The sequence below is a fragment of the Aegilops tauschii genome, chromosome 7 (assembly GCF_002575655.3).
Source record: "Aegilops tauschii subsp. strangulata cultivar AL8/78 chromosome 7, Aet v6.0, whole genome shotgun sequence".
Taxonomy (NCBI): domain Eukaryota; kingdom Viridiplantae; phylum Streptophyta; class Magnoliopsida; order Poales; family Poaceae; genus Aegilops; species Aegilops tauschii.
Genome location: NC_053041.3, coordinates 578,161,292 through 578,178,444, shown reverse-complemented (window position 1 = coordinate 578,178,444; position 17,153 = coordinate 578,161,292). Strand labels below are relative to the sequence as shown.

At 48.9% G+C, this 17,153-nt stretch overlaps 3 protein-coding genes across 17 annotated transcripts; 2 read left to right on the top strand and 1 right to left on the bottom strand.

The window, feature by feature from the left end:
* The first annotated feature begins 454 nt into the window (after positions 1–454).
* On the top strand, positions 455–6,996 carry LOC109748608 (disease resistance protein Pik-2). The gene is made up of 4 exons (XM_020307638.4): positions 455–787; positions 877–2,001; positions 2,938–3,558; positions 4,936–6,996. The coding sequence occupies exons 2-4, from the start codon at positions 916–918 to the stop codon at positions 6,739–6,741; spliced, it is 3,513 nt and encodes a 1,170-aa protein (XP_020163227.1). The 5' UTR covers positions 455–787; positions 877–915; the 3' UTR covers positions 6,742–6,996.
* A 611-nt stretch (positions 6,997–7,607) lies between these two features.
* LOC109748610 (uncharacterized) lies at positions 7,608–12,650 on the bottom strand. Of its 15 annotated transcripts, none has more exons than XR_012189734.1 (6): positions 12,437–12,647; positions 11,813–11,868; positions 8,246–8,275; positions 8,130–8,154; positions 8,048–8,092; positions 7,608–7,960 (listed from the first exon to the last, which is right to left on the bottom strand). XR_012189734.1 is itself a non-coding variant. In XM_073505252.1 (6 exons), the coding sequence occupies exons 1-5, from the start codon at positions 12,630–12,632 to the stop codon at positions 8,059–8,061; spliced, it is 330 nt and encodes a 109-aa protein (XP_073361353.1). In that variant the 5' UTR covers positions 12,633–12,647; the 3' UTR covers positions 7,608–7,960; positions 8,048–8,058. The 15 variants fall into 15 exon arrangements, 10 of the variants coding, with proteins under 10 accessions (XP_073361353.1, XP_073361351.1, XP_073361354.1 ...); XM_073505252.1 differs by having other exon boundaries at positions 8,130–8,143; XR_005762453.3 differs by having other exon boundaries at positions 8,048–8,154.
* LOC109748609 (xyloglucan endotransglucosylase/hydrolase protein 24) lies at positions 8,298–10,991 on the top strand. Its single transcript, XM_020307639.4, has 3 exons — positions 8,298–9,970; positions 10,053–10,252; positions 10,451–10,991. The coding sequence occupies exons 1-3, from the start codon at positions 9,689–9,691 to the stop codon at positions 10,821–10,823; spliced, it is 855 nt and encodes a 284-aa protein (XP_020163228.1). The 5' UTR covers positions 8,298–9,688; the 3' UTR covers positions 10,824–10,991.
* Positions 12,651–17,153: the final 4,503 nt, after the last annotated feature.

Sequence of the window (17,153 nt, the reverse complement as noted above, 5' to 3'; positions counted from 1 at the left end):
GGCTGTTTTCACCCGTGACCAGTCACGGGTCACAAGGCAACCGTCTTATCGCTGCGGCAAGGCTCCTCTTCATGGTTGGTCAAAATTCTTATTCATGCTATGCTTAATTTTTTCTTTGCCAATTAGTAATATACGAACCACATTTTATATTTTTTTAGAGTACGTTAAAAGCGTACCATAGCTTTTTTATAGAAGAAAGAATGTAAGCTATAAAAAAGCTACCACTCACCGCGAACAATAAGCATAGCACGAACACCACACCCGACAGGATAAAAAGAAACACCGCAGAGCCTATACTAAGAAGACAGGCCACACCGCGTCTCGACCAACCACCTTCTACATTAAGGAACATTGAAAAAAAATACGTAAAGCACTTTTCTACTGCAGGGTGATAAGAAATGATAAGAAAGTAAAGAGTTAATCATATGACCAGTCAATGGCTGGTCAATGATGAAGTCCACCCTTCGGTCTTCTTCCCCTTCTCCGTGTCCATATGTAGCTGCCACGGGAGAGCGGCGACTGACTCACTGACTCACTGGTCTCTCTTCCGGTCTCCCCCCTCCTCGGCCATCTCGTCCACCGCAATTCCGTCGCAGCTACAGCCGGCGGGGAGCATCTCTCCTTCGCCGCCCGCCGTAGAGACGGCCGGCCGCCGCCAGCAGCGGCCAGATCTGGGCTCAGGCGAGAGAGGGAGACCGACCAGTCTCGAATCCACCATTTCCCTCTCTGCACAACGGAGGGATTCGGACGGCGCGCGCGTCGCCATTGCTCCGGAGCTCTAAGCCAGGTACACACAGAACACAGTCCCGTAAATGGCGCCTGGTTGATTTAATTTGCAAAAATGCCGATTTAAGCCATGGCCCGCTCATCTCACAGATCGAGAGAGCCAGCCGGGGAGGCGCCTGCCAGCCAGCCATGGCGGACCTGGCGGTCGGGCTGTCCAAGACGGTGGTGGCGGAGGCGCTGACCAAGGTGCAGTCGGCCATCGACGAGGACAACAAGCTCCGGCACAAGGCGCAGCGGGACCTGGTGACCATCACCCTCGAATTCGAGATGATGCAGTCCTTCCTGAACGTCGCCAACGGCGGGAGGGCCGCCGCCATGAACAACCTGGTGAGGACCTGGGTGAGGCACGTCCGCGAGCTGGCCTACGACCTGGAGGACTGCGTCGAGTTCGTCGTCCACCTGGACGGCAAGCCGGTCTTCTGGCGCCGCCTGCTCCCGGCGTGCGTGGTCGGCCCGCTGCCGCTGGACCAGGCGGTGGCGGAGATAGAGGTGATCAAGGGCAGGGCGGAGGAGCTGAGCGCGTGCTACTCGCGCTACAGCTGCATCGGCGAGCCTGTATCCAACCTCGTCATGCTGCAGCAGCAGCAGGCTTCCGGCCGGGGCGCCGGCGCGGTGGCGGCCGACATGCTCATCGAGGCGAGGGATTCGGCGAAAAGGCAGCAATTCCTGGGTGATCTGGCCCAGCTTATCACGAACAAGGACAAGGACCTTCAGGTGATCTCGGTGTGGGGGACATGCGGTGATCTTGGGACAACCTCGATCATCAGGAAGGCGTACAATGATCCGGAGATCTGCCGGAGCTTCGCCTGCCGCGTCTGGGTGAAGCTCATGCATCCTTTCAATCCCCACGAGTTCGTGCGGCGGTTCATGGCACAGGTCTACACCGCAGACGCTTGCGTCGACAAGGAAGGAGCAGATGTGGGTGTACATGTCCTGGCAAAAATGGAGGCCATGCAGGAAGATGTGAGTGTGCTCAGACGTGAGTTTGTGCAGGAAGTCAACACCAAGACTTACCTCGTCGTGTTGGAGAACCTAACTGACATGGTAGATTGGGATGCTGTGAGGACGTTCCTACCTGACATGAAGAATGGCAGCTGGATCATCGTGTCGACGCAGCAATTCGAGATTGCAAGCTTGTGCATCGGACATGCTTACCAACCACTGGAGCTCAAGCAGTTCTCACCTGAGCACTCGGTTTGTGCATTCTTCAAGGAGGTAATTAACTAGGCATGAAACGACATCAGTTATGTTTGCGAAATATTTTCTAACTAATAAAATTTTCCATTTAACCTGGCAGTTTAATCTGGACATGATCACAATACCATTTGATCATTTTATACATGTCTTTGTCAAAATATGCAAATAAATGTGAAGAGAAACCTTTGACAGAATTGTCATCTGGCAGATCTAGTTAGTAGTGTAACATTAGCTAGTTAAATTTTAGAAGCTCCACTGCACTTAATGAATTGCTTAATCCTTGATCACCGAAGTAGAATTTATCGCATCAATGATGAATTCTTTTCATATGATGGTTAACAATAGATGATTTTTTGGCCAGTATTGAAAGGAACACCTACAACTGTGTTAGTTTGTGCTGTAATATTAACCACACCAAGCAAACAGTGATTTATCCTCATACCATCAACTTTATTAGTAGTACTCAAGATTTGAACCAAGAAGTGTTTATTTAGCAGGTGCAGTTGGTAGCTCTCAGCGACGAGCCAGACAACATACCAATTGTTCAATATAATTTCCAAAACAAATTCATGTTTCACATGGTGTTGAAAGAAACTTATAATGTGAACATGAAACCTGGACCTGCCAGGCTGCCACTGAATGCAATAAAAAAATTCCTTATTAAAAATATATATCAATATCCACTACGAACTCCTGTTTTACAAACAATCATGTTCAAATGCACAATTTAACACAACCTTGATTCACATGTTTAACCGAATTAGACGCCGTTTAATTCTAGCAAGACTCCTTTTCTACCCCCCAAGGTCCCATGTGTCGAAAAGTATGGTCACATTCACCGTGGATATAGCTTCTTTTGCGAGAAATAGATAGCTAGCCAAGGAAATATATTTTAAGTTCTGTATGTACCTTTTGCCTCAGTCCTTGTGTGTTAACATCTCTCCCCGCATCCAGGGTTCTCAAGACTATGGACCCAAAGAAGAGAAACCAATGGTGTGTGAAGTGAGCCCGAATTCGTCCTTGGAAAAGATTCCCTCCTCCAATATTAAAGGGATTGAGGACTGGATGAAAAATTATCCCCTTGTCGGACGTGAGTTAGAGATGACTGAGCTTCGCAGCTATACAGCCAGGGTACGCTTCAGCAATTCTCCAGTTATATCTGTTTGGGGGATAGCTGGCATTGGGAAATCAGCTCTTGTTAGAAACTTGTACTATGACAGAATGCTTAATAGCAACCAATTTAACAAGTACAGTTGGGTGGATGTATCGCATCCATTCAATTTAAGGGATTTTTCTCGGAGCTTACTGTTGGATCATCATTCAGAAAAAGACCCCATTAAAGAGTGCCGTGAGCTACTGAGCGAAAATCAGTGTCTCGTCGTTATTGATGATCTCCAGTCCAAAGAAGAATGGGACTTAATACAGTCTGCATTGGTATCTAGACCTTCTTCAAGTGTTATCATTGTTATTACAACTGAAGCCAGCGTTGCCACATATTGCACAAATAACGAAGGGCATGTCTTTAATGTCAAAGGTCTAGAAGCTGTAGCGCCCATGGATCTCTTCAGGACAGAGGTGTGTTTTTCTTACAAGCTATATTATGTAGCTTTTCTTTGTTTTTTGAGGGAGCTACAATATTTAGCTAGCTCCTTGGACGCATGCTGTCACAAACATACCACTTCATGCATGGGTTTGCTTTGTCCTCCTTCACTCACAGAATCTAAACTACTCCCTCTGTTCCTAAATATATGACATTTTGGTAGTTCAAATTGAACTATCAAAACGTCATATATTTGAGAACGGAGGGAGTATATATGTTAGCCTATGTACATTGGATGCAGACAACTAACAGTCAGCCTGGAGGCTCTAAACATTTTAAATATACGTGGGAAAAAATAATTCAAAACCGTAGTTGATGTTCAATTTTGATATAATGCGCCCTCATGTCACTTGCAGAAAAATAAAAATATTACAAATGAGTGCATTTTGTATATCCAGAACGACATCCTGGAGGCTCTGCACATTTTCAATATATGTGGGAAAAATCAAAATAGTCGTTGATGTTCAACTTCTATATAGTGTGTCCTCATGTCACTTGCAGAAAAATAAATAAAGTATGATGTTCTGTGAACCATTAAAATAATAGAGCTTGAATTGTTTTATGTATGAAGAAAGATCTTGCCTTTCATGTACAATATTCATGTCTTTTTCATGTGCAAATGGTATACTATGGTGTGTATCTATGGCAATTAATGTATTTTTAACATCTGCAAATCATATTTAAGAAGCTTTGGAATGTGTAAAATATTATGGATGGGTAAGTAAGTAAACAAACAACGGTAATATCAATAGACGTAAGACATAGTCTCTAACATGTATAATTTTAAAGTTCATCTTTTATTTCAATTAAATATGACATCATCATATTATGACTACTTTTTCCTTATTGATTTCGTGTATCAGATAGTTTGTGTGTTTAGTTGTTAAAGTTAGAGAAATATTAATGTGCACATTTTCTAATATGACGTTTGTTTAACTATGGGTGGTTGTTTCTCCATAGAGAAATATAAGGCGAATTTATTGTTCATGATTTATAGGTTAACTTATAAATGTGTGGATGGATAGTTTCATTTGTTTCTGCAAATGGTCATTAAACTTACGCATGCATGTACCATACTACTCCCTCCGTTCCTAAATACAAGTCTTTTTAGAGGTTCCAATATAGACTACATACGGATGTGTATAGAAATATTTTAGAGTGTAGATTCACTCATTTTGCTCCGTATGTAGTCCCTTATTGGAATCTCTAAAAAGACTTATATTTAGGAACGGAGGGAATATACGTCTTTGTAGATTGCTCACTACATTCTACACCAAAATATCAGAATTTAATTGACACTTACCATGCTAATTAACTGATGTTGACTAATGTTAAAATTGTTTGAACAATAGGTACACAGGAAGAATCCTTTATCACCTTTAAAGGATCACGAAGATGTGGAGCTAGAAGAGCTTATTTTGAAGTGTGGAGGTCTTCCCAAAGTGATAGTTTCTATAGCTGCCTTATTGGCCACACAGACGGTAACATTGATGGATACCGTGCGCTCATTGAATCAAAAATTTATGCAGCATCTGGAGACCAATCCGGATTATGAGTGTCTCAAGGGCCTGTTTGATTGGATGCACTCGTACTTCCGTACTTGCCCAGATTCCCTCAAGCCATGTATCTTCTACCTGTCAATTTTCCCTCGACACCACGGCATTCGGCAAAGGCGACTAGTAAGGAGGTGGATTGCAGAAGGTTACTCTAGAGACAGTGATGAAGAATCTGCTGTTGACAAAGGGGAGAACTTCTTCTCCAAGCTCCTCGAGCTGAGCATAATTCAGCAGATACCACAGTTAGTCACCACTGCATACAATGACACCAGCATGGTCTCGTGCCAGGTCAATGGCTTCATCCGCGAGTACATTGTCTCGCGCAGAATGGAAGAGAACCTTGTGTTTGAACTTGGGCCCAATTGCGTCCTAACCACCCACCGCACAGGGAGACACCTTATCATATTGAGAGACTGGGACAGAGACAAGATTGTGTTTGAGAGCATCGACTTCTCACGGCTACGCTCGCTGACAGTGTTTGGAAAGTGGGAATCGTTCTTCATCTCCAAGAGTATGAGGCTACTTCGGGTGCTTGATCTGGAGGACGCACTGGGTGTAAAGGATGAAGATCTTGAGAAGATGGTGAAGCGGCTGCGTCGCCTGAAGTTTCTCTCTTTACGAGGATGCGGTGAGATCTTGCATCTGCCAAGCTCGCTCGGCGATCTCAGGCAGCTCCAGACTCTGGATGTGAGGCACACCTCCATACTCAAACTGCCAGCGAGCATCACAAGGTTACAGAAGCTGCAGTACATCCGCGCCGGCACCACCGCCCGAGCATCAGCACCGCCTGCCTCATCCAGCAGGCTGCCAAAGTTCCACAGACGCCGCGGCCTGTTTGGTATCAAGGTGCCCAAAGGGATCGGAAAACTGACGGCGCTGCACACGCTCGGCGTCGTCGACGTCGGTGCTTCGGGAGGGAAGGCCGTAGTGGAAGAGCTCAGGAAACTCACCCAGCTGCGCAAGCTCGGAGTGTCTGGCATCAACAGGCATAACAGCAAGGACTTCTTCTCTGCAACCTCAGGCCTTGTGCATCTGGAATCCTTGCTGGTGCGGCTGGGCAAGGACAGCCAAGGCTGCCTGGACGAAATCACCCTGCCTTGGGAGAACCTGCGGAGCCTCACACTCCACGGGCTTCAAGACAAGCTGCCACCATCAAAGAACCTCAGTAAGCTCATGAAGCTGGATCTGGAGATGGACGCCTTAAAGGAAGACGACATCAAGTTCCTAGCCAACCTACCGGAGCTATGCATCCTGCGTCTCCGGGTCGGACAGCTTCAGGATGGTAAGCTCCATTTTCACGCCAAGATGTACGGGGAGGAGCTGGTCACCTTCAAGAAGGTGAAGATCCTCGAGATCGCCTCCGGCGCCAGCGAGCTGCACGTGACCTTCGGGTTGAGGTCGATGAAGAGCCTCGAGCTGCTGAAGATCGACTGCTCCAGCGTGTCGTACCATCTCACGGGCCTGAACTTTCTGTCCGAGCTCAAGGAGGTCTTGCTCCAGGGTACCAATGATGAGGCGATCAAGAGCAACTTGGAGACCCAGCTTGCAAACCATCCCAAGGCGCCTACCGTGAAGCTGGAGGAACTGCCGCGTTCATCCTGAAGGGTCGACGCCATCTCTGTTTATTTCACTTGTTTCTGCTTACCGTGAGCTCTGATCCCGTCGCTGCAATCAGTCCTTCAGCTTGTTTACCTTTGGTTTTTTGTGCATCAGTACTGTTGTTGAAATCTTTACTTTTTTTTTTGTGAAACGGATGTTGTTGAAATCTTGACTGTTACAAGTTACAACCGTGTGTTCCTTGAGAAATGTACCACGTTCAATTCTCATATGGGTACTTGGATACGTGCCCATCTTCAAGGTGAAGTGTGGTCGATGTGAATCCTGATGTCGGGAACGAGCCTGTTACCAGCATATAACATCATCTTGCTGGGGAGGCCTCGGCAGGGCCCGAGCACCCAGACTATGCCGTCATGTGCCACTCACACCATCCCATCGCTGTCTCCAGCTTTGTGTCCGCCACCAATGTGCCACGCTCCTCCATCGACCTTCGCCGCCGCCGCAGGCCGGAACCGACGGGGATGCCCCATCCAAGGGTCTAAGGAATCCGCCGTCCAGCCACTGCCGCACGTGCCACTAACATATCTTTCAGATGCAAACACATTTTGAACCATGTTACCACTGCTCAAAATAAAATGAGCCTGGAGTCCGCCACATCACCCATCAGCCAGACACAGCTAACAGTCTTGGCACCGAGCACAATGGAACTTGCTGGTTTGGCACCTGTAAATACCATTGTCCAAAAACATTTATCATTTGGAGCATCCAAACCAGGGTCTGAAATATCAGAGGGTCCCCCATATGCAAATCGAACAAACTCAAGTTTGAAATGCAGGATTTCAAATAAACCAGTGTCTAGGGTAAAAAAAAAGGAACTTTCCAGGAAAATTTCCTAGGTTCCAAATGGTGCATTAAAAAGAAAATTTACATTTCCATCTTCCTCTGGCACAAATGTATGTATTGCACAGTGCTCCATCCAAACGATATTTCAGGTCAAGATTATTCCATGGACACAATTACCTCAGACACCACTCACTACCTACATAGGATCCACAAAGCCAGACACAGAGCCTTTAAAAATTAGTATTGATTCAAATCTCGATCAGCAGCACAGAATCGATGCCATCTCTGGACCCTAGGTATGCTCATCTGGTTGCGCATAGACAAATGGCGGCCATTAATCCGAGAGCATCATAGAGGTACGGACCTCGATAAATTGCGGCCCATGTGAGACCTGTACCGCAGGCACGGACGCTTCACGATCCTTTCAGCACAAACACCAACACGGCAACAATAGTAAGAAATGGTTAGATTGCAGGGTCAACCAAATGCCTGTGCAGATCATGTGTACCTGCCAGACTGTCACCAACTCAACCAAATGCCTCTGCAGATCATGTCTACTCAGAGTGTAGACATGAACTGTACAGATCATGATGAATTGCTTTATCTGTAAAATAACTGCAGAGATGTATGCATTTTCTGACAGTAAACTCAATGAAAAGATGGCTGGATTGGTATAATCACTCGTCAACAAAGTGGTGTTGCCTACCATCAGGTCGTCTCTTGCTTCATCACCACCCTGGATCGCAAAAATGTAACGATTTTATGAGAAATCATGCTGAGACAGTACATGATAAGAGAACTATATATAACAAAACTAAGTTTATGAGACTTATATTCGTTTCTGTAATACAAAAACAATTCAAAGACAGGTCAAGTGTAAATGCTTCCTAACACGCAATGCTCCTGTAAATATAATTCTGACAGTATGGAAAACTTCAGATTCCAGATCGAACAAGCACCGGTATGACTTCCTGTGAGCATGCATAGCAAATCTGGCCAACCAGATTTCAGCTACTCAGAGTGTAGAAATGAGTCTCCCAAGGGTTTATGGGGGCAAGTGCACACACATGCACAGCAGGTTAAACAGAAACTTTCATGTAACTATTTTCCGGTATTTTTAGTTTTTTGTGCAGCACCTCGTTATGTGCAGTTGACAAACTTCGCCTTCTGACTTCCAGTTCGATGCCTATGGAGGAACATCATCATTTTCATAGTTGCATTAGTTAATAGATCAACCATTAGATCTCCCAACCTAGTAGATACTAACCTAGTTGACAAGTTTTTTCATACTCCTTCCAAAGATTCATCTATAACGAACCTAACTGTTACACAATCTCACGAATGCAAAATCTTTCAGAGGATCCACCGAACAAGCAGTATACATCTCTTTTCTATTTGAGAGAGAGAACAACCAGTATACATCGGAAGTCTGAATGCAAGAAACTGCACATATCTGAAAGTTAGTTCAGGGCTTGGAACTGCAACAGATGATTCTGAATTGTGACCGAGTGCTGGAGGAGATGAAGATATCGCCGCCCTAGATCTGAGACGTACAAATTTGGAGGGCTTGGGAAAGCAAGATGCTTTACGACTGAGTGTACATACTGAATTATTCAGTGGATCTAGTGATCCGATACGTAAAAGTAAAACTGCACCACAATAGGGAATGAAACAAAACCCATCCATCGTAGTATCATATATCTTCAACTTGCTGGAGAACCAGCCTAGTCTGTCAGAAGCCACGCTACGGTAGCCCCCCCGCAGCTCACAGATTGTTGCCATGATAGATCCCTAGCTAGAACCATTAGTCAACTCAGCTCGGGCACTGACTGCTCAAGCTTTAAATGAACCATTAGTCCACTCAACTCGATCACTGATCAAGCTTTAAATGAAGCCCACTTCCATCAAGATTCTTTATGCCCGCCCGCTTCACGATTGTCTCCAGTTTCTTACATCTTCCAAGAATAATTACTATTAAAGTTCATCCTGTTTAGACGTGGACCAACTAATCTCCCCTGCACCTCTTTCCACATAAGCCCTAATCTCCCCTGCACCTCTTTCTACATATAAGCCCGCCCATACCATTAACGAGCAGCACAATCACACTGCGCCCAGTCCTAGTGCTCACTCTCTTAACACCACCAAAGCCATGGGCCAGGCTAGGGCTTACCTCCTAGCCTCCCTAGCGGCATTCTACCTCGTCGCCCTGGCCACCCCCCAGGTCGCCGCCGACATGACCGATGAGGTCAATCTCCTGTGGGGAAAGTGCAATGTTCTCCGCGACGGCGCCGGCCGACAGACTGTCGCGATGAGTCTCGACCGCAGCACGACCTCCGGATTCAGCTCGAAAATCAAGTACCTCTTCGGGAGGATTGACATGGAAATCAAGCTCGTGCCCGGGAACTCAGCCGGCACAGTGACAACATTTTATGTAAGTGATGGACTGATTAACGCCGTTCATGTCAACTTGTCAATACTAAGACTAACCATCTTGCATTGCAATCTGGGAATAGATGATGTCAGAGGGACCATGGCAATACCATGATGAGATCGACCTTGAATTCCTGGGGAACAGCACCAGCAACCCCTACACCCTGCACACCAACGTGTATGCCAGAGGCGTAGGCAGCAGAGAGAAGGGGTACCGGCTTTGGTTTGATCCCTCCCAGGACTTCCACACCTACAGCATCATTTCGACCCAACAATACATCCGGTGAGCCCCACTCCTATCTACTCCATTCTTGTTCAACCTAATACCTGCTTAGCTAAGCTACCCCCTCCTATCTAAATAGCCTTTGGTTCCAAATGAAGCATGAATGCTCAGTTTAGTCGGACATGTTAAATAATTTTTAGACTGAAAAGGCATTTGCAAGCACTAAGCCTAGCTCATATGGATGTTGCTGGGTTGCAGAATCCTTGTTGATAACAAGCTGATCCGGCAGATCAAGAACCAGATGATGTATGGTGCCCCCTATCCAAACTATCAACCAATGAGGGTGTACAGCACCATCTGGAATGCGGATGACTGGGCGACACAGGGTGGGCGGGTCAAGACCGACTGGTCACTAGCGCCGTTCACAGCATACTTCCGGAACTACAAGGCCTCCACCTGCTCTCCAAGCTCCAAGGCCTGCGGCCAGAGCTCCCCTGGTTCGTCCGGCCCGGAACTGGACCAGACGCAGCAACAGCAACTGAAGGAGGTGGCTGCCAACTCCAAGGTCTATGATTACTGCGATGACTCAAAGAGGAGGATTGGGTCCCCCAAGGATTGTGAGTCACAGTAGAAGTGGTTCAACTAGCAGATACAAAAGGAAAGGTGCATTGGATTATTTAGTCCATTTTTTCAGAACATGAACATTGTATTCAGTTTACTTGCGTAAGTACCATGATTGCTGGTGTACCTTCATAGATAACTGGCAAGCTCAACAATGGTAAAAACAACTTCAGCCCTTTTCTTAGTGTTTTTTTTTTGATAAAGGGCGCTTTCTATTGACTCATAAGGTCACATCAAAAGGATAGGCACAACGAGCACACACCTGGCCTCTGCATGACTAGGATGTACACATCCAACAGCAACGCACACACAGTGGATTACACACCGGCAAAGAGCACGGTCAATCTTAAAAGATCAACCACTCATGTTTTTCCGGCGCATCTCATGGACGGTCTCATGTAGGATAACTACTCGATGTTTCTTCCTTGCATGAATGTAGTTTGAGACAGGCGGACCACGCGGTCAGCCGTCGCGTTGAGCCTATCTGTGGCTACCTTTATGAAAATTTTCAAACTGACTCTTAGGAGACAAATCGGCCTGTGTGGGCGTGGGGTACAGGCGAGCTCGTGGTTGAGCTTGGTTGCCGCCGCCAGGTTCAGGGCGACGGTGTCCATGCCAGGAGGCGGCTTGAGGCATGAGGCGGATGCGGCTCTTTTACCTCCTCCCGACCGATTTCTTCTTCCACCTCTTGCCCCCTACCCCCTATCTCCTCGCCGGCGACGCCACGGCCAGCTGTGGCGTCCCCGTTTAGAGCTTGGGGCTTCGCTGCACTCCTCTGTTGCAAAATCGGCTGGCATAAATTCTATTCTTAGGCAACTGAGAAATACAAATGTGGATTCATTTTGTTCCAGAATACTTTTCTAGTTCCTAGGTAAGGAGAAGTAAATGTGAATTGCATGATGGACTGTTACAGTAACGGATTAAGATGCAAACAAAAAGACAGGTTGCCGGCAGATGCATTACCTGCCGGCCCTCGACGACATGACATCCATCACTAACCTGAATGAAGGGCCTGCGGCGTGAGAGCGGGCGCATTTCCTGGAAGGTTTGGCAATCTGCGGCATTTAGCAGAAGGATTTAACAGGTACACACCGCACAGGAGAACAGCTGCATCTAACTACAAATCACAAGTCTGCGGCTGATGGATCGGTTTCAATGAACACTATAAAGCTCTGTTTTGCCAAGCGTGCGTAAAACAATGTCGCTGCATTCGGACGATACTGTCATGTGGGTCGCCCACAATTTCCCTGTTATCAGGCTACGGGTGCTGGGGGTGCAGACACATCAGTGCCATTTTGCCCTGGCCCAACGACCTATACGGAACACCAATACAGTACCGGTAGGGCTGCACACCACACCACACTGCCCCAGATCTTCCCGAACAACTCGCCGGAGAGGAGCCGCGGGGGCAGCCCGCCCCAGGGGCGGAACGAATCAGGCGCAGTCAAGCGTGCAGCACTCTCGCCGGGAGCAAACCCTAGGGCAGCCGCCCGCCCGCGCCCCCACGAACTCGAACGCAAAACAGTAGAGGACGTCCCCCGAGACCGGAAACACGGCAGGGCTATACAATAAGCTGGGGACTGTGCGTGGAGGGGAGGGAGAGAGGGTTGTGCGGGTGCGTACACGACGGTGAGGTTGAGCTGGTGAAGTCGCCGACGAAGGAGCGGCTGACGCTGGTGGGCTTGTGCGCCGTCACGACGGAGTTCCACGTGCTCATCCCCGCCGACACCGCCGCCGCCGCCGGAGGCTTCTGGACTCTGAGCGGCGGAGGAAGGAGAGGGGCGACCCGTTTTTTTTTAAGCGGAGAGGGGCGGTTCATTTCCACGGTGCTCGAACAGTCGATTGAGTGGGCCGAGTTTCAGCCGGCCCGCGCTACGTGTAAAATGGGTCTGGGTCGTGTTTCATTTGGGCCACATCCATGCGAGGGCGGCCATGGATAGTGGATAATGTGCGTAGGACTGGGCGTGTGGTTATGTTTTCGCCTCAAAAAAGAAAAATCTACAGTCGGACATTTCACACACAAAAAAATCTACAGTCGGACTTGATAAATCCGAGTCCTCAAACTTCTGACCGGTTAAGCCTCAAATTTCTGCATCTGCGTCCGGATACCTCATACCGAAAATGTTAAATTCATACAAAAACATGCAAAGAAAAATTCCTGCATTCTACGTGGATCAACTAGTCTACTCCTCGTCGGAGATGTCCACTACCTCCGTGCCCGGCACCGGATACATGAGCGGCAGCCGCAGCTCCGGCTCCTGCGGCTCCTCCTCGGCGGCCTGCGCATCAATCTTCGCTTCGACCTCGTCAAAGAGGGCGTTGGTCCTTGCCCGTTCCTGCCGGATAAACTGCCGGTTGGCCTTCACATAGGCCTCATCCTGGATGGACTCCAAGATGGCCTACTGCTACGCCATCTCGTCCACTTGGGCGACGGTGAAGTTCGCCTCCGCTTGCTCCATGTTGAAGCCTGAAGCCGGCGCCAGCTCCTGCTCCGCCTCCTCGTCGTCCTCCATCGTTGCCGGTTGCTGCTCCTCTCCCTCCTCCTCCTCCGCCTGCTCTTCCTCCTCCTCCACCTGCTCCTCCTCCGGCTCTGGCGAGTCCGGAGGTAGCCCGGCAGTGACGCGGGCAGCGCGCGGCGCTTTGCCCGGATTTCCTATTGGATCTCGTACCGACGCTCCGGCGTGAGCATGGCGTAGGTGGTTATCTTCCTCCGGACCATGGCGAAGCCAGACAACGTGGGAAGAGAGCCAGAGCGGGAGAGAGGAGGTGGATGGGCTCGGGCTGGCGGCGCGGAGAGGGAGGAGGTGGATGTGCTAAGGTTGGGGGACACCGACCATTTTAAATAACCGAATTTGGCCTCGGGCGTCGAGCCGGACCGACATCACGCGACGTTCACACCCTTACCGACGGAGACGTCCGTCGGACCGCCGGATTTTTGGACGATCCCGCATAGGACTCCGACGTCAGTCCGACGTGGCGGACGCGCCCAGGTGCCCCCATATCTGGATTTGAAGGGCGCCGGTCGGCCCGGTCGTTTGAGGGCCATTTGAGGCGTTCATGTTGGTCGAAATTTCATGACCGGTCAGTGGCCGGCGGCCCGCCCAGGCGTATGAGGCTGGTTTAGGCCGCCGGCTGTAGATGCTCTAAGAGTGATAATGTGCGTGGTGTTGGATCTGAATTGTTCAGTTTTGTCATGTATGCCTGGGTGGAGGCCAAAGAAAAAGGAGCACATGAGTTGTATAGCACAACAAGCTTATTGGAAGGAAGTCATTGTACCGAAGAACAGTTGTTTCGTGGGCACAATTGGTTGTGATGGACTAGCAAACATTCACAAGAGGGTGCCCTCTATCTATCGTGGCTACAGCGCGGTACATGTAGTTATGTACACACAGATGAGGTTGGCACAGCATTCCCATGGCTCCCGATTCCGAACCGTGTCCATTGAGCACAATCCAATGCTGCCAACCGTGGTTATGCCACTCTGTCCACACATACGGTAGTGCTCCTCTTTCTGTCGGTTCCTCACCTGTTTGCGACGGCCCTACCGAGATGCGCAACCATCTGTCATGTCAACGTCCTGATGAATGCGCCGGTCGGAGCGCCGACGAGAGATTCTCGTTACCCGTTCCGACGACTGGCCGGCCGGTCCGCGATCGGAAAGTAGTCGACCACCGGGTGGGCCCAACAAGCCCCTGTCCGTCCAACTGTGGGCATTACTCTGAACGGAGACCCGCTGGCAGTCAAGCAAAAATCAAAGCGCGAGTTCAGGCTGTCCAGGAGTTGTTTACGCCCGGCAGATTTAACTGATTGACCGGGTACCATGGCTGTTTCGCACTCCCGGCCGCGCGTCCTCCCCCGTTGATCGATCGATCGATCGCCGTGTACCACTATCACGTCGCCGGTCGCCCTGAGACGACCCGATCGCCTCGCCGGCCGTGCGTACAGGTCGCACGGGCATGGGGCCAACTTGCGTGGCTCCATCGCCGGCTGCTAGCTATAGTAATGTGGTGCTCATTGGAAATGTTCAGTATAATCCACTGACGAGAATCAAGATTTCACCGCCCGATCACGGTGTATACGACGAGCTTGTGTTGGCCGCCGCAGTGCCATCTTGTCATGTTACCTTCCTAGAACCTCGACTTGCCGTGGAAATGTCGTGCTCGCCGCAGACACATCGCTCGTTCGTTAGGCGGTCAAATCCAGCGCAAAATTTAACCTGTGGTCTACCGGTGCCGAACATGGGCCGCCCGGGAGGATTTAGACCGACGTGGATAGCTTTGCTTTGTCTCCGGTGGCGACGCTTTTGTACTTTTCTCGTGTTAAATGACTTATTTAATTTTGAAAATGTGTTTGGCGAATCCCGGTTCAACTGATCACGGTGTGATAGTGTATCAGCCAGGGGCAATTCTACACGTGAGCTCCGACCCCACTGCGGTGATAGTTCTATTCAAATTTGTGCAGAAAATTAGGACATTTCGGGGAGTGCACTTGGACCCACAGCTTTCTGATATTGGCGGCACCACGGATATCAAAAGTGACGAAAAGGCCACATGTTAATTGAACACAATGAATAGAGCTGCAGCGAAAACTTGAAAGTTGGAACACACCAGCAACTCGACTCGTTGCACATTAAGTGTGTTAGGGCATCTCCAAAGAAGACCCATAAAGGTGTTCGGATCAGTACTGCCATCTAACGGGGATCTGTATATGCCCGCAGATTAGTCCGGACCTCCGTTTTCCGGGCAAAGTGAAATTAAACTTGGCCCACATTTAGTTTAGCTATATATCAATGTCCTCCGCTTCGGTGAGCTCACCCCGGTTACCGAATTTACAGGACTCCCGACATCATCCCTGCATCCGAGGCTGCCACAACGGTGCTAAGAAGTAGCGGAGACGCGGAGCTCTAGTCGCCGCTGATAGTTAAGGAGATCATCACCGATGGCCTTCGTGAAGGAACTACGACACCTACCGCAATGGTTGACATTCGATCTTCTTTGTGAAGCAATCGGATTTGCTAGCCAAAGGGTGACCTATCATCTTCCTCCCGGTCATGGAGTCATATGAGAGGAAACTTGTCTTCCGGGCGAGCTCGATGGCTTGGTGCCATGGAGACTCCGTCATACCAAGTGGTGTCGCCACGCCGAGGTTACGCTGGGGCGAACCCAATTTAGTACCCAATTGCAATTCGTTTGAACAATCACCCGGGGAGTCCCCACCTGAATCATACTCAAAGTGTCACAAGGGCGAGTTGTTACAAGAGAGCGGTAGATCGCGAGGAGAGGTATTGGCGCCATGACATGGCTACCACCTTTAGAGAGGGAGCATTACATCTAAAAGTCCAGAGGGAGAAGCCTCTAAGAATTGCAATTTTCATTTTCATTTGGGGGTCCTCTCTGTAATACCAGGGCAGTGGATTCTTCTGTAAGATGCTCTAAATAAGATGGCATCTAGGTCGACCCACCTTCTCTTCGAAAAAAAAAACAAGAGGGAGGGGATGCAAATCTTCCTATGAAATTCGGTACATATTTTTTCTACGAAATGCAATTCTATGAGTCAACCAACTTTTCTCATACCCCGATTCCTACTAGCTTTTCTCCTCGCTTGGGTCTACCGCCGGTCGCTTACGACCGCGGAGACGGAAGCTCGGCGGCTCTGTCGGAAGAATGCCAAGGTGCTCCGGATTGCCATTGAGCAGTTCGAGCGGGAGGCGGCTCGGCTGGCGAAGCTCAAGCAACAGCAGCACAGAGCCATCCGACGGCTCAAAGGGCTCATCTTCTTCTCCGACGACGACCACGGCGACTTGGACGATCCTCCACCAATCGCGGACGCCTACAACTGTGCCGATGACCAAAGGGGGAAAGGGCCGGCGAGGAAGTGGTGAAGGATCTATTTCCTTCTCCACTTTAAATTCAAGTTTTTAGATGTGGTTTAAACCTGTCCATCGTATTATGTGCATCATGTGAACTGTGGCGATTTTTTGAAGATCAGACTGTGATCTTTTGATGAACTGATTATGCATTTATATGTTCATTTCTATGTCTGTTTATGATCTACGTAGTTTTTATCGCGTTGCGTGGTTTAGTACGGATATAGGGGATAGGATATGAAATACATGGATGTGGACAACACAATTTGTCCCCACGCTTCTGCTGTCGTTTGAGGAACCGGATTTGCGATGTCTCGTTGTAGATGCTCTAAAACCGGCACATCATTCCCATGGCTCCGCACTCTGATCTCTGAACTGTGTCTCCGTTGCACGCTGCACTTGAGTACGACACGACGCTGATACGTCCTTACACACACGACATGGCCTGGCCGTAAAAACACCAGTCAAGCCGAG